The sequence below is a fragment of the Tripterygium wilfordii genome, chromosome 21, assembly GCF_013401445.1.
Source record: "Tripterygium wilfordii isolate XIE 37 chromosome 21, ASM1340144v1, whole genome shotgun sequence".
Lineage (NCBI taxonomy): Eukaryota > Viridiplantae > Streptophyta > Magnoliopsida > Celastrales > Celastraceae > Tripterygium > Tripterygium wilfordii.
Window position 1 is genome coordinate 13639828 of NC_052252.1, and position 22160 is coordinate 13661987.

Consider the following 22160-nt stretch of genomic DNA (forward strand, 5'->3'; position numbering starts at 1 on the left):
ACGATTGGCAAATGTAATAATTTATAGGAGAGAGTAAAAGGTTGAAAGGGTTCAGCCCTAGAAAAAAAATTTAGGCTATTTTTATCGAAAAGTGATCGGGAATAGGTAATATCTATATAGTAATGTTTTAGACCCCATTTTACTCCTAAATCTATGTATTATATGGAATATATACTCTTTGATTATAAATATATATGTAAGATTCACTTAACATCCAACACTTCATATTGAATGAGGATAAAATAGGGGTAATATTATGGGGTCTAACCGTCTAAGCATCATATATTCATATCTATATAGCCATTAAATTAACTAAATGTCTACATAGTCATTAAGTTACGCATCAAAACATAAATAAGTGGACTTAATTTGAAAATAGGGTATTTAGAAGTATACATGGTCAATTTTTTCCAAAAATTGAGCCCACCCTAGGCTAAGGGCAGATCCGCCCCTGATAATGCACGATGAACATTATTTACACCCCACAGTTTACTAAGTATACCTCACTAATACTCCAAAAACATTGATCTATAAAAACCCCTCTTGACCCTATTGTTTCCCTCCTCATTCTCTCCTTCTCCTTGTTTTCCTTCCTCATTGTCTCCCACAGAGCATCCTCCCCAAATCAACGGATGAGTCTTCAACGGAGTCTTGGCCAGAGCCTTCGATGGACTTATGAGCACAAAAGCTAGAAATTAAAAGACGTCATTAGGCAAGGCAAGCAGTATTTCCATATTAGAGCCAAACCCAAAGGTGAGCTCGAGCGTGCTCTTGAATCTCTTGTGCTTGATGATATTCAGCAAAGTATGAGAGTTTTCAAGCAGAGAAGGAATGGCATGCCATATATTAACACAATGATAATAGAGCAGAGTTTGGAAGTAGTGTTTTTGATGACATGACACGGAATGGATCTATTATGCACAAAATGATAATATGTTTTTCTCCAAATGAGGCCATATATTAACACAAAGCAAGTCAATATGGCGACAAGCCAAAGTTCATGCCTTCATGTTTGACACAACAAAATGTGGACAATTATATTGAACACTATTGGAACCATTTTTTTTTCATGACCCATTAAAAAAAACAGTAAATTATCCATGACCCATTAAAATGCAACTATTGTGGATGCTATAACATTGTAATGAATCCTTGAACCTATATGGGTTGAGTTCACCTCCTCAAGATGATGAAGCAGACTTAGTGTTTGAGAATAGATCTCGTTTGTATTGATTTGATGATAATTCATACTCCCTCCGTCACGTAAAGATAATTCTACTTCTTTTTGTACACAGATTAAGAAAATCTAATTAATATATTAACAATATTCAATTTTACTCACATATTTCCTAATATACCCTTAATTAATACTTAGATGACCCTAATTAATACTGTGATAACAAAACACATTAAATAGGGGTCTTTTAGGAAACTAATGAACTAATGACATTCTAAAAAATAAAACAAGACTATAATTTGAGACAGACGAAAAAAAAAAGTAGGACTATCTTTACGGGATAGATGGAGTAATAGCTTACAATAGGAGCTCCATAAATAGCCCATGCAATAATAACTACCGGGATACTAATCCCTTATTTTAGCCTAAACATATGGCCTTAATTGCATAATAGAATAAATACTATTAATTAAAAAAGTCAACAGCCCATTATGTCGATCATTGCTCCATAAATCCAGCTTGTCTTCCTCAGTAATTATTGGTCTCAATATCCATTGAATTCAACTGGCTTCCCCTTAATGATAGGCTTGTCAGCTGTAACGGTAGACTTTCCTTGACTTGTGCGGAATCTGTAACAATTATTGCTATTGATTCAGGACTGAACTGGGCTTGGTTTCCATTGCTTGAACTAGCAGCTTGAGCCACCTTAATCTTGAGTCTCCTTGGGTGAACTTTATTTGCACTGCATTAATTTATAAATACACTCTAATTTTGGTCAATTTATCTTTGATCATCTATTTTTCTAGATATTAGATTATCACATCCCATCCGAAATCAAACCTTAACAATAAGAGACTTACGACATCCAAATCTTGATCTAAACCTCTCCGGCTTCCTTTGCCTTAGGAAACTCGTGTGGAATCCGTTGAAAATAACAAATCGATGACTACAACTTTTTTTTTAGGGACAACTGTGAGTGACATTCGTTAATCACCATTTTTTGGTTTTTTTTTCCCCTTTTCACGATTCTAAAAATTAACTGTGAGATTGATATATTGAGAGTTTTGAATGATGTTGAACTTTGAAAATTGGATCACTTTCAAATCTCAAAAAAAATCCTTATTTTCGTAGTTCTGGAAAGTCAATAGAAAAGATTGATAGATTGATACTGAGGTGTATTTCATAAATGTGTCAATTTTTTGTTATTTGGCGTGACTAATTATTTTTCAATTTTTATGGGGTGTAGATATATTGGGGTATGGTTGTAAAAAAATGGAGTGTAAATAAAGTTCACCGTCTCCTTACCGGGTTGTAAGCCCGCTTCATAGCCTTGCTTGGATGTTCATCACATTGTTGAGACTCTAGCTTGGACAATCGGCTCCTTATTTGCCTGCATTTTCTTTCTCCCCTACCAATACTCCACTTCCTTATGCACAAATCCATCTTATCCCTGAAAACTATGCTACCCCAATTCCCCTCATTGCCTTTTTTGATACTGGGGCTGCTGTTTCTATTCTTAATCCTTCACTCCTTCCAAAGTCTTTCTGGACTCCTTGTTCTAGAACCTTTACAGCTGCTAATGGTGAACAGTTTACTATTAATCTTCTTAGTAAGCCTGTTCTCCTTCGTCTTTTCCCCACTCTCAGTCTTCGTCACCAATTTCTTGGTTCAACTCTTCTTGGTAAAGATTGTCTTCTCGACATTGATCTCTTGCATCAACTGCTTCAAAGACTCGTTGGAAATCTACTGGATTATCTTATCAGTCCTACCTGGTTTATTCATTTGCACCATATCAATTTGCCAATGTTTCTTAATGTCATGGATGTACAGTTTTTGCCTCCTCTCCTCAGTCCCTGTCTATTTTTTTTTTCCTTCTCTACTATGCTCTGGCTAAGGGGTTCTGTCCCTAATCTTTCTACTGTAAGACCGTTTCCTGAGTTGGCCTTTTTTTTTTTTTTTGTCTTGGTTCAATATACCGTGGCTCATCAATTTTTTTTAAAGTTATGTATATATAAAAATCAATAGTGCTAGGTAGCCTATATAATAATAGCTCAGGGAGCCCAAGTCTGTTAAACGAAATTTTAAAACGTTTTAACTCTCAAAATGCATGTTAGATTTAAAAAAAAAAATTACATATTCGGAATCAGCACTAAAACTCTTTCTAACAAGATTCATTGTCAATGAGTTTTATCGAGTGGATTTTAATTCCATTGTTTTTTTAATGGAATTTCAAAACTAATGGGTTGAGAACTAAATCTATGAATTCTAAATTGTGCTTCAAAAAACAACGGAATCTATATTAAAATAATGAATTTTGGACAATAAATTTTAGGATAAAAGGGTGAAACAAAGTTATTTCATTGATTTAATCAATGTAATAAACATGTTAGACTTTCTTGAGTTATCATATTGTTGGGCTACATGTCATTTTCAATATAAAAAATCAAATTTTAAGCTTGTTAATATTATTAATCAATTACTTTATTGCATCCGATTCCGATCTAGTGAAATGAACTAGATTTGATCAAATCTTATTCATTGACAATCCGTTTGGAACTCTATATAGGATAATATAATTTTCCTATACAATGTATAATTTAATCTTTGTATAAGTTCATGTATAATTTAATCCTATCTGGTATTTGAAAATAATATAATATTAGGCTTGTATAATATAAGATTTGTGATAATATGTCTAAATTACCCCAATTAAAGTGAGATTAGTGGTCTTTTTATCATTTAACATGTTATTTCTTCTAGTAAACACTTTGTATAAAATAAAAACGAATTAAAAGTGTTTTAATATTATACAATCAACATTATATAAATACCATTTTATTTTATATAAAATTATATTATTTCAAATATTTTAAAAATCGTCTAAACACTCGATAAATTTATTTAAAGAATAAAAGTCTTATCCGTTCATTCAAACGGTGCAACGTACTTACTTCGTGTTTGACAAGACAAAAATAAAAGATGGGGAAAGTTATTCCATGTGTCATCAGACGCTCCACTTTTCTTTTCTGTCAAGCAGAACGAGTTTCAAGTTCCATCCCCTTCTATACGTCCTTCATTGATGCTTCACGCGTTTTGCAAAACCTCAGTTTCATAACCCCCAAACCACAGCACCGTCAATCAAACGTTGCACAGACCACTAAAACGACACCCAAAACCAAACTTCTCTACCCGAACGATTCAGCATGACTTCACCTAGACACCCAACACCGGAAGCCGTTTATGTGCAGCCGTCCTCTCCGCGATTCCCGCCCAGTGGGACGCCTACTGCCGGAACACAAAGAAAAATCGGAATCGCTGTTGATCTTAGCGACGAGAGTGCGTTTGCGGTTAGTTGGGCAGTTCAGAACTATCTCCGCCCCGGTGACGCTGTTATTCTTGTTCACGTTCAACCAACCAGCGTCCTCTACGGTGCCGATTGGGGCGCAATTGATATGACGGTACGCGAAGAAATAGAAATCAATGAAGGGGAAATTGGTAACGAGGAGACGCAGCAGAAGAAACTCGAGGAGGATTTCGATTTGTTTACTAATTCGAAGGCTAATGATATTGCTCAACCTTTGGTGGAGGCGGATATTCCTTTCAAGATCCATATAGTTAAGGACCATGACATGAAGGAGAGGCTCTGTTTGGAGGTGGAGAGGTTGGGTCTGAGCACACTGATCATGGGAAGTCGAGGTTTTGGAGCAGCGAAGAGGAACGCCAAGGGAAGGCTTGGCAGCGTGAGCGATTACTGCGTGCATCACTGCGTTTGTCCCGTGGTGGTTGTCAGGTTTGCGGATGAGAAGGACGGTGGTGGGAATTCCGGGGATTTTACTTCCAAGGTTCTGGAGGAGGAGGAGGAGGAGGTGGAGGAGAGTGGGTATTACGAGGCATTAAATAAAATTTCAGGTTTTTAATCTTATCACTTGTTTATTTGCAGCTACTAATTGTTGATTTTCCTTATACTATCGGTACATAAGAGCTGGCTGAATCTTGAAAAATATAGATTATCAGGGATTATAAGTAACTTCTTATTTTATTCTCACCTTAACTGTTCCCCATATTCTGTTCTGGCAAGGATTGGAACATAGAAGGTTATACCTTCCACATTCCCTCCCCTTGATATATCCTTCCTACTAAAACAGATTCCTGTGCCACCGACTGTCAATTGTAAATTTTATTGCTTTTAGTTTTATGCTGTGTATGTTTAATTTTTTGTAACTCAATGCTTTTGGGCATTTGAATTGCTGTTGAAATTAGGTTTGAAGAGTCCTTTTAGAGTTTTCATAAAGATTCATTTAAAGCTTAATTGATTGATCTCATTTTCACATGGTTTTTTCTGTTGGATAATTCAAACGTTTACTTGGGTGAACGAGTTTCAATTGCTCAATATGATTCATTCAAGTTTATGGATTTTGTGTAGTCTTTTTTTTTTTTTTTTTTTTTTTAAATCTGGGCATAGAGTCCTATCTATCTGTTAATGATGACAGTTTTGCTTTTAGAGGATTAGTGAACTCTGGGCTAACATGATTGTGCCAGAGGATAGGAAAATAATTGAGTACGTTAGATGCCAATATATTAGTGAATGACACAATTAATCATTGCAAGAAGAAATTAAAGAAAGACGATTGAGTTGAAATTAGCTTGTGCATTGTTCTATTGCAAAACTGACGGCGTGCGTATAGGAAAACTTAAGTTTTCTTAATATATCTTATTGGAAGTTACTCATGGTTGAAGGTTCAGGATCGCAGGACAAGAAAATGACGGGTTCATCATGATGAATACAACGCGGTTGGTTATTTTTTGCTCAGGTAATCTTCTGTAATCTGTGTTTGAAGCGCCTTATGTTAAGTATTTTGAAAGCTGATGCTACCATAGATACAGAAAACAAATGACAACCTTATCTTAGCTCCTAAGTTTTTGTCTTCAAATTTGACGGAACTCGTATAATTTTCATGAATTATTCGTTTGCATGTTAGTAGTCATTTGGGCAGTTTCACCAGAAAGCTTATGAACTTCAGCAATTTGTTTAGAGTTCCATATATTACGATTTTTTTTGTTGTGCTATTGTTGTAAAAGAGTTTTTGTAATCACCCTGTTGTGGATAAGCCACTAGAACTTTTCATGTCTTTTACCAATCACATTGTATCAGTTTGAAGACTTCTACAATCGTTTTCCTTGGTAATAATGCATATACATATAAGAGATTAACAAAATCATTGTCTGAATTGTTGTTTTTCTTCTACTGTACGATTAGGATGACCCTTGCATTAGACTTTGTCTTTCTGTCTGTTTATCACCTTCCTTTAAATTTTATTACACATCTCGCGTAGTAATTATTTGAAAGTAACAGTTTATAACCTGCAGATTCAGAAAAAGGCTTGTCGAGTAGATGAGCATGTTATGGATGAACATGTGTCACAAGTTCAATTCCTGAAAATGTTTAGACCTCTCCATATGTTATGTGGGGGTCAAGTCTCCGTACATTATGTCTGTCCTCAACCCCGCCCACTGCATGAGTCTTTTGCTCGAATGTTGTTTTTAACAGTTTTATAACCTGCAGATTCAGAAAAAGGCTTGTCGGGTATGGAGATGTCCTGGTGGTTGTGTCAACATGTGTAGTAGAAGTTGGCAGTAACGTTCTCAGTCAGTTCTCTCTCTTACTATATTGTACATCTTTTGTGAAGGTCATGTTTTGCTTCTATGGATAAAGGCTGCAGTTTTTTGTGTTATGGTATAATTTGTTTGCAACCTCAGTGTCACCAGTTTAAAACATTGAAGATGGGATGTTAATAGTGTATATCTTTCCTGTACCACTTCCTTGCCTTTGTATCTATGTAGCATATGATAATGTTCTTTGCGGACTCTTCACTGATAAATCGCTAGGAATTCAAGCTTCGTGCAATGAAAAGGGGACCCACATCAGGTATGATAAACATCATTTTGCTGATATAGTTGGGGTTTACATTATGCTAGTCCTAGGCATCTTTTAGTGGCCATCTTTTCCTTTAGAGCAGGGGCCTTCCGATGATAGTAACTATTGTAAAAGTTATGCTATCTTATACTTTTTCATGCACAAGACCTTCACCATCTTAATCACCAACTTATCCTATCCCTGCTTTGTTTTTACGTCAAAAGTCAATCATAAAACGCTAAAGTGAATTCGGTTGTATCAATCTCTTCATGGATGTTTTGTATCAAACAATGACTCAAGAAGTTGAGAGTATATCTGAAACAGTACTTGGAATTAAACATGTAAATAAAACACTATGAATGGTTGAGAAGGGGATAAGTGATACAAATCGCAAGTTAGCTTCACGTTAGGGGGTCCTCCCAAGCCGGCACTGACAACTCTGGAAGGCCGGAACTACCTGATTCTCCTCGTTGTCGTTGTCTTCATGTTCGTCGGCACTAATATCACTGTCTTCATCCTCCTCATCACCACTATGTCTATATGTATCTCATATCGATCACCATGTCTTTCCTCCACATCCCTAATTACTTGTGTGCCATTACAGCTATTTACACAGCTGTTGCATAGTGAAACTATAGGAGTCCGCCTTGGACCGGTACCCACCCAGGGCGTGTAATAGTGACAGAGGTGCCAAAGCAGAGTATTTGGATTCTTGGCCACAAGAAAGTTTGCACTATGAACCTTAGCATCACAGTCCCAACACAGCCTTGCTTGATATGATTCGCAGTACATCTTAGCCGAAGAGTCACAGAGTTTGCACTTACTCATTTTCCTCTGCTTTCAACGTTCAAATTTCATTCCCCACCTTATATATGCTTAGTGAAGAGAACACATTGACATGGTGTTGGAGCTGCAGCTTGATATTAAAAACAGGGGTTTAATTTATTTGTTTTTAACACATATCCGGGCTACTTGATCACCACTGGACCTAACTGATCGGATCGGGAAGGACGCATCTCTGGTGTACCAGTTATCGTGCCCATGGTAAACGCTGGGTAGCCAAGTGCGGAGCGGATCAAGTCCCCCTCCGCCCTCAATTTTGTACTTTCTGCCTCTCTTGTGTTCTGTACTCAGACAACAAATGGACAAATTCCGTGAACTTTCTTGAATTGGGATCTTCTAAATTATTGGTCTCAAAACACCAACACATGGAAGTTTATTTGAGACTATTCATTGCTCTAATTTCTTTATTAACAGCGTATTCCTAGCCAAGACTGAGCACAACTAATAAATAGAAATTGATTGATTAGCTAAAAAAAGTTATATGAATATAGCAGTTCAACTAATAACTAGAAATTGAATTGCATTTATCAATAGAAAGGAACAAGAACATTCACAAGATGACCTACATTTCATCAAAATTAATGGCCTCAGCCAACAATTCACTGGAGTCTCTCATCAAGGCAGGACTCAACCTAAACATAAGAGTACAAAACTCCATCTCATCCAAACCTCCATCGCCATCCAAATCACCTTCTCTAATCATACATATTACCTCCTCATCACTCGTATCTTTCAAACCCAATAACCCTGACTTCTTCTTCAAGCTCTCAAACGTTATCACTCCCTTATCTTCATCCACCAACAGACGAAACCCATTGCACAACTCCTTCATAAACCCATCAGCGCCTAGCTTCTCCATCATTGCAGGAAAGAAATCCTCAAACACCACTCCTCCTTCCCTTGTTGAATCCATCATAAATTAAATGATTGGTGGGTTATTTAAAAAACTTGAATGTACATGAATAGGTGGGTTTGTGTCTATTTATATAGATGGAGGAAAGTAAGAGACATTGGAGGAAGGGATTCTGATGGGATTGACAAGGAAGCTACGCTTAGAGTCAGAGATAAAATAAGGAGGTCGGTTTGGTTCATAAAATTCGTGGCATTTTGTTCTCTGAACAAGTACTCTTTCCTCGAAGTTGCATGGGAAGCTACCAAATTTAGGTTCGTCGTGGGAAACATATTCCTACCAAAACACCAAAGCAGCCTTGGATTGGATCATAATTTACAAGGGAAAAAAAGTGACAAACGTCATATTATTATTGCTATGCAATTATCTTCATGATTTGATTGTGGCCCCACTTTTGATTTTGATAAATTTGACAATGACCCAACTTCGGCTTAATACAACTTTTGGTAACTGAAAAATTTTAGATTTTTCATTTTGGGTCACTAAATGTTCAATTGTTTCAACATAATCACCAAAAATTGTAATATGTTGCAATATGATTATTATTATAGTGTTTAACTGTTTCAACATGATCACCAAAAGTAACTAAAATGAAACATATTATTAATTTTAGTGATCATGTTTAAACACTTGAACATTCAGTGATCAAAATGAAAAACCCAAAATATTGACGAAAAATTGTATTAGCCCACCAAACTTCCATCATGACAATTATTTGTCTTATCATATACTATTGTCTAATATTGCGTTATTGGTGTGGATGCGTTTTTGCATCAAGAGATATTTTTCGCTCTGACATATTTCGTTAAGTATCATTGTCCTCATTTGTACGATTCACTTTCTCAAACTAAAAAAGTTACGGATTTAAGTGGAATATATGAAATAATTTTTTGAAATAAAACCATGTCGGAAGGGTAAGAATGCTTGTAAAAATACCACAGAATGAACAATATCTTGCAAAAAACACATCCACAATTGAGTACTTTCTTTTATGGGCACTGAATTTTGGAGACGTAGTTTTGTTTTAATTAGCTAAAGTCCTTTTCGATAGTCCCTTCCCATATCATTAAAAATAAATAAAAACAAGTCCCTTTCCGTACTACTTTCTCCGAAAATACATGGAAAAGCCAACCACAATTTGAGGAAGTTCAATTGTCAATCTAAGTGTTCGGCCCATGATGCATATTGTTGGGCCGAAAGTTTTTTTTCCTGGTGTTAGGCTGGGCCGGCCACACCAATGACCAGAGATATGTAATGGGGTTGGGCCGAAAACCTTCTTTGGTAGGGTCCAGCGCGATATATTGCAATTATTTGGGGCTTTAACTGTGCTACTTTTTAATTATTTGTAATTAAAAATTTTAATTTCTTAATTGGTATCCAGGAGAGCTTGTGCCTTGTGGACTGAGGAGGAGGACGTTCATGGACGACTGTGGGAGGTGTTTCAGAGGGTTTGAACCAAAATGGAGAGGATTGTAAAAGTGGGAATTGGGTGTGTTAGGAGAAGAAAATTTCAATGCGGGAGACTAAAGGTTATGTCGAAGCGGGTGAAGGCTGAAGAGGATGAGGTACTATGAAGCTGGAAATGACGCAGGTGTCGTCGGACTTTGCAGAACAAGTGCTCGAAGAATTGCTCCTGTGTGGCATATGCATATAGACCGGGTCATTGGCTGTATGGCTTGACTTGAAGCCTCACTGATGCACCCGAATCTTCAACGAGGATGGGTAAGATCTTTAAATTTGCATTGTAAAATACCGTGGTTAATTGTTTCATCTACTGTAGGATTTAAGCTCAGAAGCACGGACATGGACACGACACTACATGGATACGCCGACACGGTAATTTTCAAAATTCTAAAGATACAACATCTCAAGGACACGGCAAATAAATATTTAATAAATATATTTTTAAATTTAATTCATATAAATATCCAATTATAAATCATTAAATTAAAATACTACAACATCATAATAATCATAAGATCCAAAAATAATTATTAATTTCATGCATCTAAATCTTAAATTGGATTTTTTTTATATACTCCATTATTCGATCATCAAAAATTGACCATTTAAAAGGGTTAGGAGTGGTCATTGTCTATTTTTAATAGAGTTAGGAATGGTCAACTTTAAAGTTTACCATTTAAAGTTGAATATTTTTGTTTTGAAGTGTCGGACACGCCTGCACTGCGTGTCAGAAAATAATTTTTAAATATTAAATAAAAAATGAATTGCATGACATGGTGACACGTGGCCGACACGTGTCGGGCAAGTGTCGTGCAAGTGTCGGACACTTGCATTGGCTATCAATGCAAGTGTGCATGCTTCCCAGGATTTAATTGTGATCTTATGGAGTTATGGTTCAATTCTCTAGGAGTATTTCTCTGGGTTTGTTCAGCAATTAAAAATGTTTAGAGACGTATCGGTTTTCATATTTTCATTGGTAACAGAAAAAAAAAAAGGCCATCTTTTTGCAATGTGTTTGGCAAGATTAAGGGGTCCTCCCCCATGAGAACCAAAAGAGATATTCTATCAACACTGTCACTATTGCCAATGTTGATGGACGATAATGGGTTCTTGAGAAAACTGCTTCTGTTATGTGTATTACTCTATTTAAGTAAATTTCAAATCGATTAGTATTTAGTAATTACTAAGAGGATAAGTTATTCATGGCTGTTGAATCAATTACCTTGATGCAGATTTTGCAATGCATATTCTTTTAATTTCTGGCAATCTGGCTTATACTCTCCAGACCGTTTCACTTTATTTTGGGGAATTGGGCAGAAGAGCAATAATGTTGTTGTTAGATTGTACTGTGTAGTAGTTCACTACTAGGAGAAAAGCTAAACATGAAAACATTCAGCTTACATCTTTTATGTGCAAATGAGGAATTGATAGCCAAACCTTGATGCTTATTATCTACCACTTGTGCCGATTTTCTCCAACTATTTGGGAAGAGATGTTGACTAGTGCAAGTTGCATGCAATTAGAACTCAGAAGTATTCCCTAAAGGTTACTTTCATTTCAAAGTTCCCTATACATACATAGAAATGCAGGAGTCAACTGTTGTAGTTTGATATTTTGAACTAAGTTGTGGTTGCAAACTCGCTATAATACACCTCAATTGGAAAACTATATGTGGTAAGTTAAAGTCCCCTGGTGGCTTATTTGAATTGGGATTCTTCAGTCTGGTTAACATGACCAATCGTGATCGGTATGTTCGACTATGGTACAATGACAATTCTCAAGCAAATTGTACTAACCGGTTTTCGTCTGGCAAAAAATACAAAAAATAAATAAATAAATAAATAAAATATATATAAGAAAAGGGTTTGGAGGATTTCGGTGGAAAAGAGAAAAAAAGAAAAAAAGGGGAGACTTTTGGGGGAAAAGTAAGGGCCATGACATAATTAAAAAAATAAATAAAGAAAAAGCCAAGAAATAAGGAAATGGGGGTCATGAGAGAAAAAAACCAACAAAAGGAGGAAGACAAGGAGAAAAAGAAAGGAAAGTGGGGGAATAAAGGGAGAAATGTATGGCACAAATTGGGGAAAGAAAAAAAAAGAAGGAGACAAAGAGAGAAATGTGGCACAAATTGGGGAAAGAAAAAGAATAAAAGAGAGGAGGCGTGAGAGGAGAAGGAGGCTTTGGTTTTTGGTGAAGCAAAACAAAATAAAACACAATTGGGAGAGAGGAAGTAGCGGCACAAGACAAAGAGAAAGAAGAGAGAAAGCAAAGAGAGGAAAGGGAGATTTCGCTGCAAGAACCAGAGGAAAGGGAAAGCGGGAGAGGTAAATATCAGAACAAATTTCTATCATTCTCGGCCTCTTTGTCTTGGTGATAATCTGGTTTTGGTTGCTCTGGGTTTTGTTCTCTGAATGCCATGATTTACTCCCGGTAGTAGCTCTGAATCCTTCGATACATGCAGTAGTATACATCCTTGGTTAATGTCCGTTTGCAATACTTTGTTTGGATGCTTGGGATCCTAGTGTTTGATATACAGTGGCTATTCCATTTCTTTCAGAGATAAATATATGTATATATATGTATAGTGTATGTATATATAAGGGTGCAGTGTGTGTGTACATATATATGCAGTGGGCGTGTGTATATGTGTGCATTGTGTGTGCGTAGATGTGTGTGGGTGTGTGTATATATATATAGTGCGTGCATATATATATATATATATATATATATATATATATATTCTGTATCTGTGTTTGTATGTATACATCCCGTTTTGTATATTTGTATAGGTATATTTGAATATATGTGTTTGTATATGTGTGCTTATAATGTATATGGACTTGATTTGATTTGAGTTTCTATGGCATTTGAGCACAATTTTAACCCATTTTTGTGTTTGATGTTGGGTTTGGACTGAGTGGATCACATGGGTCAAGAGGTAACTTAGAGGACTTGGGCCGGAACACATATTTGGAGATTGGATTGGGCTTGAGTAATGGACCGGGCTCTGTGGTCATATTTGTATTTGTATTTTTTTTATATCTTTTATTTTTTTATCTCATTTTTATTTGGCATGTATATTCTTGTAAATGTAAGCCATGTAATAGGGTAGTGGAAATAATGAAAGGTAGTGTAAAGTAGTGTAGTTTAGTTTATTGCATATTTAATGTGATTAGTATGCATGTTTAGGGGTTTAGTTTTGCCAATCCATCAATTCAATAACCGCATCTCTACCAAATTTTCACATAAATAAATTAATAGATACTACATTAAAGTCAACTAGGAGGAGGACTTGATGACACTCAGCTCCTACCTAAACTTTAATTATGTTATCTATTCAAATTAAAGTATTATTTGTATTCACAAACACAATGGTAAGTTAATTTACTAGATACCTAAATTAAAGTTCCTTAGGAGGAGGACTTGATGATATGCAGCTCCTGCCTAGGCTTTAATTATGTTATCTTTTCAAATTAAAGTGTCATTTGTATTTCTAAACGTAATGATAAATTAATTTACTAAATACCTAAATTAAAGTTCATTAGGAGGAGGACTTGATGACATTCAGCTCCTGTCTAGGCTTTAATTATGTTATCTTTTCAAATTAAAGTGTCATTTGTATTTCTAAACGCAATGATAAATTAATTTACTAAATACTTAAATTAAAGTTCATTAGGAGGAGGACTTGATGACATTCAGCTCCTGCCTAAGCTTTAATTATGTTATCTTTTCAAAAGTGTCATTTGTATTCCTAAACACAATGATAAATTAATTTATTAGATACCTAAATTAAAGTTCATTAGGAGGAGGACTTGATGACATTCAGCTCCTGCCTAGGCTTTAATTATGTTATCTCTTCAAATTAAAGTGTCATTTGTATTCCTAAACACAATGATAAATTAATTTATTAGATACCTAGATTAAAGTTCATTAGGAGGAGGACTTGATGACATTCAGCTCCTGCCTAGGCTTTAATTATGTTATCTCTTCAAATTAAGGTATCATTTGTACTCAAAAAATAATGGTAACTAAATTGAAGTTAATTAGGAGGAGGACTTGATGACATTCAGCTCCTGCCTATGCTTTAATTATATTATCTTTTCAAATCAAAATATCATTTATATTGGACAAACAACTTTTCAAGAAAAAGCACATAGATCAATCTAGGTAACCTTTTAGGGAGTTGTGGGGTGCCTAACACCTTCCCCACACTCAATAGACCCCCTTACCCATTTTCTGGTTCATAGACTACATTTTTTAGTGTCCAATTGCACTTGAATCAATTGGTGGCGACTCTAAATATTTTTCATCCTTTCATCGCCGGTCTGCGTCGTGACCCCGGTTGTATTTGTATGTTAGTTCCTATTTGTATTTGTATGTTAAATTTGAAAAATTTGATGGATTTGTTCAATGTTGTAGATATCTTCATCAGAAATGGGCTTTGTGGAATTTAAATGTTAGGAATATTGGTTTGTATGCCCCCACACACACATTCACATATCACTACACACACATAACCCTATACCCGGGTTACTTAGTGATTAGTGAAGGTTGACCTACCACTTTCATGGGATTCACTTCCCTGTATGGGTGGGGGAAGACACCTTCCTGGATTGACGTCCTCTTATGACATTAAGGGATGAACTTTTGTGATCCAATGGAGCAAAAGCCACCTGATCCAGAGACCTCGCGATTAGTTAGTTAAACCACCCATATGCACCATAGATAAACCGTAGCCATGGTTCTAAACCTTCAGAAATTTTTAGGCGGTGTTACCCATTTTAGGAACAAAGGGGGCATTCCTATCCTTAACTATTTATTTCACATGCCTATATTCTTGTACATTATATACCATGTATCTTTATCCCTTATTTACATATTCATATGTACTTAATGCATTAGTTAGATTATACTTGTATATATACATTTCTTAAACCACACATGTTCATACACCTGCCATGTATATGTTAGCCTAGGTTGTACCCATGTGCATACTTGTTAATTATCCATACATGACCATATATGCTTGCACACTCGTTAATCATCCATACATGTCCATATATACCTTTCATATACATAACTATTGCACATATAATATATCAATTGTTTTAAACCGTCTTGTTTAATTATTTCTTAGGATTTGCACAAATAATAACCATATGAACGCACATTTTTGAAAAAAATATAAAATGAGAACTAATGTCGTTGTTTTCAATAATGCACAGAAAATCATAAATAATCATAGCGTCCAAGAAGCAACACCGTCACCCCTATCAGACTCGCCTACAATCAAGAATTACTGAGAATATGGATCATGAAACAGGGGAGCAGAGTCAGAATCAGGATATAGTTGAACTGAAAGAGCAAATGGCCCTATTAATGAAGAATATGGCGTTGCTGATGAAAGGAAAGGGAGCAGCTGAAAATTCTGAAACACTGGAGATTCCTGAGAATCATCTGCACCAGGAAATACCAACTTACCCACCCGGGTTTACTCCTATTCGTAATCAGCCTTCGCCTGGTTTGCATCAGCATCAGTATGTTTCCCAACAGGCAACCACTCAGAATCCGACATATATTCATCCAGTTGAGACCCATGCGCATGATAATCCCTTCCCAGTCGATGCTAATGTTGCAGAAGCTGTAACCGCCAGAGTAGTGAATGAGGGAGTTCAGAATGAAGAAAATAACTCAATGGATGCCATTAAAAAGTTGGAAAAGAGATTAAGAGCCATGGAGGGTTTTAATGTTTCAGGGATGCTGAATCCGGCCAATTTGTGCCTTGTGAAGAATCTGAATATTCCGCATGATTTTGTACTACCAAAATTCAGTTTGTTTGATGGCACTGGAGTTCCATTGGATCATCAAACGATGTATTGTCGACGTATGCAGCCATATGCAAGCGATGAGAAAGTGTTGATGCATTATTTCCAAGATAGTCTGATTGGGGCAGCTCAAAGGTGGTTTAATACTCTTAATCCCTCATCAGTAGCTTCGTGGGAGGATTTGGCTGAAGTGTTTATGAAGCAATATAAGTACAATGAAGAGAAGATCCCTACCATTTATGATCTGCAGAATACAACAATGAAGAGCGGGGAAAGCTTCAGGGAGTTTGCTCATCGATGGAGGGATTTGGCAGCTCAGATAATTCCACCACTGTCAGAGAAGGATTTGTTGAATGCTTTTATTGATGCTCTCCAGGAACCTTATACTTCCAATTTGGCGGGAGGTGGCCACAATAACCTAGCTGATATGATACAGGCAGGAGAACGAGTTGAACGATGTATGAAGAGAGGTACTCTGCATTATCCCACCCATGATAAATCAGACCCAGCTAAAGCAAGTAAAGGCAAGAAGGCTGAAGTGCATTCTATGAATTTTGATTCAAATCCAGCTGTTTATAGTGTGCATACTTCAGATTATCGCCCTAGAAGCAATGCCCCAAGGATGTCAAGCCCAGGAGCCTACTATAATCATACCCACACCCAAAATCCTTATCCACCCCGATTCAATGCACCATCACCCAATCAATACTCGTAAAACCCAAACACTTACCAAAACTTCCAAAACCCAAACACTTACCAAAATTTTCAAAACCCAAACACTTACCAAAACCCTCGTCCAAATTTCCAAAACCAAAGACCCAGAAGACCCGTTGGGCATTTCGATCCTTTGCCCATAACCTATGCTGAATGTTTCACGAAACTTCAAGCGCAAGGAGCAGTGGCTCCTGTTCCGGGATGGGTCCACCAACCTCCATATCCCCATTGGTATGATCCTAATGCCACATGGTTATATCATGGAGGAACACCCGGGCACTCAACTGAAGGTTGTTTACAGTTCAAAAGGATAGTCCAGGGGATGATTGAGGCGAAATGGCTGGATCTTAGTGCAATCAATAAACCAAATGTCAACAACAATCCATTGCCTAATCATGAGAAGGAGGGGGTGAATGCCATTGAAGAATTTTGTGCTACAAAAAGATGGGTATCAGAGATTGCAATGCCGTTGGGCCAGTTGTTTCTGGTGTTGAGGAAAGAAGGATTAGTTGAGGAAGTGGCAGTGGATACACCCATTCAACGTGGACTTTTTGATGACATGAAGACTTGTGAGTTCCATAGAGGACAAAGGGGACATGCTATTGAGAATTGTTGTGGTTTTCAGGAGAAGGTACAAGAGTTGATGGATTTGAAGATAATAAAGTTTGAGGTGAAAGGCCAATTAAATGAAGTCAGTGTCATAGGAGGATATTATCAAGGGCCTAGGTCGAATCACGCTCCGTAATTTATCTTGCAGTATTATGTGGAAGATGCGCCACCAGTTAGGCCACTCAAACCAAAGATAGATCCTTTGTACAAGAATGACAAGGCTGTGCCATGGAATTATGAGGTTGAAGGAGAAATGGTAGATAATATTTCTGGTGTTAGTGGAGTTACCCGGAGTGGGAGATGTTACATGAGAAATGAGCCAGAAGGGAATCCGATAGTGGATCTTGAAGCTGAACGTAAAAGAAAAGGGAAAGTAATACCTGAAGTTGAAGGATCTGGTTCTATTCCGGAAGAAGGTCTTTTTGTACGCCCAGAAGAGAAAAAGAAAGTTGTAACTGATGTGGAAGTCCAGGAGTTCCTGAAAATTATTCGACAGAGTGAGTACATGATAGTGGATCAATTGAAGAAAACTCCTGCAAAAATTTCGATCTTGGAGTTGATAATGAGTTCTGAACCGCATCGACAAGTCTTGATGAGAATGTTAAATCAGGCGTACGTATCAGACAAGATTCCTACAGATTCTTTTAATGGCATTGTGGGAAATGTGTTGGCGTCTCATTTGTTGTCTTTTACTGAGGATGATATTCCGCCTGAAGGGATGGGGCACAACAAAGCTTTGCATATTTCAACCATGTGTCGTGGAAAGGAATTAGCAAGTATTTTGGTGGATAATGGGTCATCACTCAATATTTTACCAAAGGAGACTTTTGAAAAGCTACCGATTGACAGATCTTATTTAAGACCAGTGCCGATGGTGGTAAGGGCATTCGACGGAACACGTAGAGAGATTATGGGAGAAATTGAAATACCTTTACAGGTTGCAAGCGTAACTTTCGATGTACCATTTGTGGTAATGGATATCTCACCAACCTACAGTTGCCTGTTGGGACGACCTTGGATTCACACTGCAGGAGCCGTTCCCTCATCATTGCATCAGATGCTCAAGTTTGTTCATGATGGAAGGGTTTATATAGTAAAGGGCCAGTCAGAATGGATGGTTGCTAGTTTGTCTAATAATTCTCCTATTGATGCTCCGACAGAAGGGATTGAGAGTTCATTCCAATCTTTTGAAATTGCTAGTGCTAGCTATGTGAAGGAAGGACTTTCTCCCTTAAAGCCACAAGTATCCAAGGTTACGAAGAATGTAGCAAAATTTATGTTGAAAAAGGGGTTTCGCCCGGGAGAAGGACTTGGTAAGAATTGACAAGGAATTAAGAAGCCAGTAGAAATGGTGAAACATCCAGAACGTTGGGGCTTGGGTTATAAGCCAACCAGGATTGACAGGAACCGTGTGCAAGCAGACAAACAGGCGAAGAGGTTTGCTCGTTTGGGAGGAAAGGAATTGGAAGTTGAAAAGAAACCGATTCCCTGGCTTTATGACAGTTTTGTGTATGGAGGGATGCAGAACAAGATAAATTTGGCTGATACTGGGGCAGTTTTTGGAAAACTGTCATTTGGAAACTCGACAGATAAAACTGGGGCAATTTTGGCAAATATATGTGTTCAGTTTGAAGAGTTCCAAGTAGCTGTGGTGGAAGAGGAACAGAGTGCGACTGCTAGACCTTGCTTTGTCATCTCGCGTCCTTCAAATTTCAAATTAGGCAACTGGACCTGTCTGGAGCTCCCAGTATCTCTCAAGAACCTGCAAGAGTAATCCCGAGTGCACTACCATCGTGGGCCCAGCTCACGGCCTTCGTTTGGGTCTTTTGTAATGAGCACGCTTTACTTTGCTTTCAATAAATCTTATAGTATGGCGATTGCATGTTCAATCTTTGTACATATTCCCTTTTCCATGAAATGAAAGTCTTTTGACAGTCATCCATATTCATGTTTCTTCATTCCCATTTGAGTTTTTGTTCTCCATTCTCAAAACCATTTTTATTCATTTCTTTCACAGGATTGAAAATGATGATAACGAAGATGACGAACTTAATGAACCAGATTTTGATGCACCCATTAGCAATGTTGAATCTGACTATGAAATAGAGGAAGAAATTGAGATTTTACCTGAAATGTTAAGACAAGTCAATCAAGAAGAGAAACTAATAAAGCCGCACCAAGAGATAACTGAAGTTGTTAATTTGGGAACTGAAACGGAGAAAAAAGAGGTTAAGGTAGGAGCTGCCTTCGAAGGAGAAAGCAAGAAGAAGTTGATAGATTTATTGCATAATTACCAGGATGTCTTTGCATGGTCTTATCAGGACATGCCCGGTCTTGATACAAGTATTGTTGATCACAAGTTGCCATTGATTCCAGAATGTACCCCAGTGAAACAAAAGCTAAGGAGATTAAAAGCAGATATGCTTTTGAAGATAAGAGATGAAGTGAAGAAACAGTTCGATGCTGGTTTTTTAGCAGTGGCTAGATACCCTGAATGGGTGGCAAATATTGTACCTGTTCCCAAGAAGGATGGAAAAGTGCGGATGTGTGTCGATTATAGAGATCTCAATCGTGCAAGCCCGAAGGATAATTTTCCACTTCCCCATATTGATGTTTTAGTGGATAATACAGCTAGACATTCAAATTTCTCTTTTATGGATGGATTTTCGGGTTACAATCAGATCAAGATGGCACCAGAGGATCGTGAGAAAACGACTTTTATTACCTTATGGGGAACTAGTTGTTATAAAGTCATGCCGTTTGGTCTGAAGAATGCCGGTGCTACTTATCAACGAGCCATGGTCACTTTGTTTCATGACATGATGCATAGAGAAGTTGAAGTATATGTCGATGATGTGATAACAAAATCCAAAGAAGGTGAAGATCATATTGTGAATCTCCAAAAGTTGTTTGATCGATTAAGGAGGCATCAATTGAAGTTGAACCCAGCTAAGTGCACATTTGGGGCAACCTCGGGGAAGTTGTTAGGTTTCATTGTAAGCAGGAAAGGAATTGAGGTAGATCCTGATAAAGTGAAGGCGATCTTGGAGATGCCACCCCCTCGGACAGAATAGGAAGTTAGGGGTTTCTTGGGAAGGCTGAATTACATTGCCAGATTCATTTCACAGTTGACGGCTACTTGTGAACCTATCTTTAAATTATTGCGTAAGAGTAACTCTACTGAGTGGAACGAAGATTGTCAGATAGCATTCGAAAAGATCAAACAATACTTGAAAAGTCCTCCAGTGTTGATGCCTCCTGTTGCTGGCAGACCGCTTATCCTCTATTTGACTGTCTCAGATAGTTCGATGGGATGTGTGCTTGGACAACATGATTCATCGGGAAGAATAGAGCATGCCATTTATTACTTGAGCAAGAAGTTTACTAGTTGTGAAGCAAATTATTCGATGTTGGAGAAGACTTGTTGCTCTTTGGTTTGGGCTGCACATCGTCTTAGACAGTACATGCTTTATCATACGACGTGGTTGATTTCCAGGATGGATCCTATCAAATACATTTTTGAGAAACCTTCTCTTTCAGGGAGGATAGCTAAATGACAGATGTTATTATCAGAATATGATATTTTGTATGTCACACAGAAGGCAATCAAAGGGAGCGCAATAGCAGATTATTTGGCAGATGGAGCAATTGATGATACTCAGTCTATGGATTTGAAGTTTCCAGATATTGATTTCATGACTGTGTCGATAGAAGAGGGGAATCAGAAGGATTTGGCAACATGGACTATGTTGTTCGATGGGGCTTCTAATATCATGGGATGTGGAATTGGTGCAGTGTTAATATCACCTGATGAGAATATTATCCCGTTTACAGCTAAGTTGTATTTCGAATGTACTAACAATGTGGCTGAGTATGAAGCATGTACGATGGGAATTCAAGCTGCTATTGATATGGGGATTAGGAGGCTACAGGTCTATGGTGACTCACAGTTGGTGATTAGGTAATTGAATGATGAGTGGGAAACTAAAAATGACAAGCTCATTCCATATTACCAACATATCAAAAAGTTAGTCAAGTTTTTTGATCGGGTTGAGTTTGGTCATATCCCCAGGGAAGAAAATCAAATAGCAGATGCTTTGGCAACTTTGGCGGCAATGTTTGATGTAGACCCAAAAGGGGAAGTGCAGCTAATTAAAATTGAGAAACAAGAAGTTCGAGGTTACTGTTCAAATTTGGAGGGAGAGCCCGATGGTAAACCGTGGTATCATGATATCCAACAGTACATTGAAAAGAAAGAATATCCATCAGGGGCATCAGAGAATGATAAGCGCACCATCAGGAGATTGGCGGGATCTTTCTTCTTGAGTGGAAATGTTCTTTATAAAAGGAATGACGGGATAGTTTTCCTGCGTTGTGTTGATATGGCGGAGGCTGAACTAATTATGGAAGAAATTCATGAAGGAATATGTGGGACTCATTCCAGTGGATATGCAATGGCACGGAAGATTATACGTGCAGGGTATTATTGGTTAACCATGGAGAGGGATTGCATAAGTTATGCAAACAGATGCCACAAATGCCAGATTTATGCAGACAGGACACATGTTCCCGTTAATCCATTACATGTGTTGACATCACCATGGCCTTTCTCGATGTGGGGATTAGATGTCATCGGTCCGATTGAGCCGAAGGCTTCTAATGGGCATCGTTTCATTTTTGTTGCTATTGATTATTTTACTAAAT

General features: G+C 37.3%; 2 protein-coding genes across 6 annotated transcripts; one reads left to right on the forward strand and one right to left on the reverse strand.

Moving 5' to 3' along the window:
• The first annotated feature begins 4172 nt into the window (after positions 1-4172).
• Positions 4173-6990, forward strand: LOC119989528 (universal stress protein PHOS32). 5 transcript variants are annotated; one of them, XM_038835116.1, is made up of 3 exons: positions 4173-5086; positions 5929-5988; positions 6545-6721. In XM_038835116.1, the coding sequence occupies exons 1-3, from the start codon at positions 4381-4383 to the stop codon at positions 6571-6573; spliced, it is 795 nt and encodes a 264-aa protein (XP_038691044.1). In that variant the 5' UTR covers positions 4173-4380; the 3' UTR covers positions 6574-6721. The 5 variants fall into 5 exon arrangements, with proteins under 5 accessions (XP_038691044.1, XP_038691045.1, XP_038691050.1 ...); XM_038835117.1 differs by lacking the exon at positions 6545-6721 and adding an exon at positions 6741-6990 and having other exon boundaries at positions 4174-5086; positions 5915-5988; XM_038835122.1 differs by lacking the exon at positions 6545-6721 and adding an exon at positions 6741-6990 and having other exon boundaries at positions 4174-5086; positions 5921-5988.
• On the reverse strand, positions 6738-8982 carry LOC119989529 (calcium-binding protein KRP1-like). Its single transcript, XM_038835123.1, has one exon. The coding sequence runs from the start codon at positions 8848-8850 to the stop codon at positions 8497-8499; it is 354 nt and encodes a 117-aa protein (XP_038691051.1). The 5' UTR covers positions 8851-8982; the 3' UTR covers positions 6738-8496.
• Positions 8983-22160: the final 13178 nt, after the last annotated feature.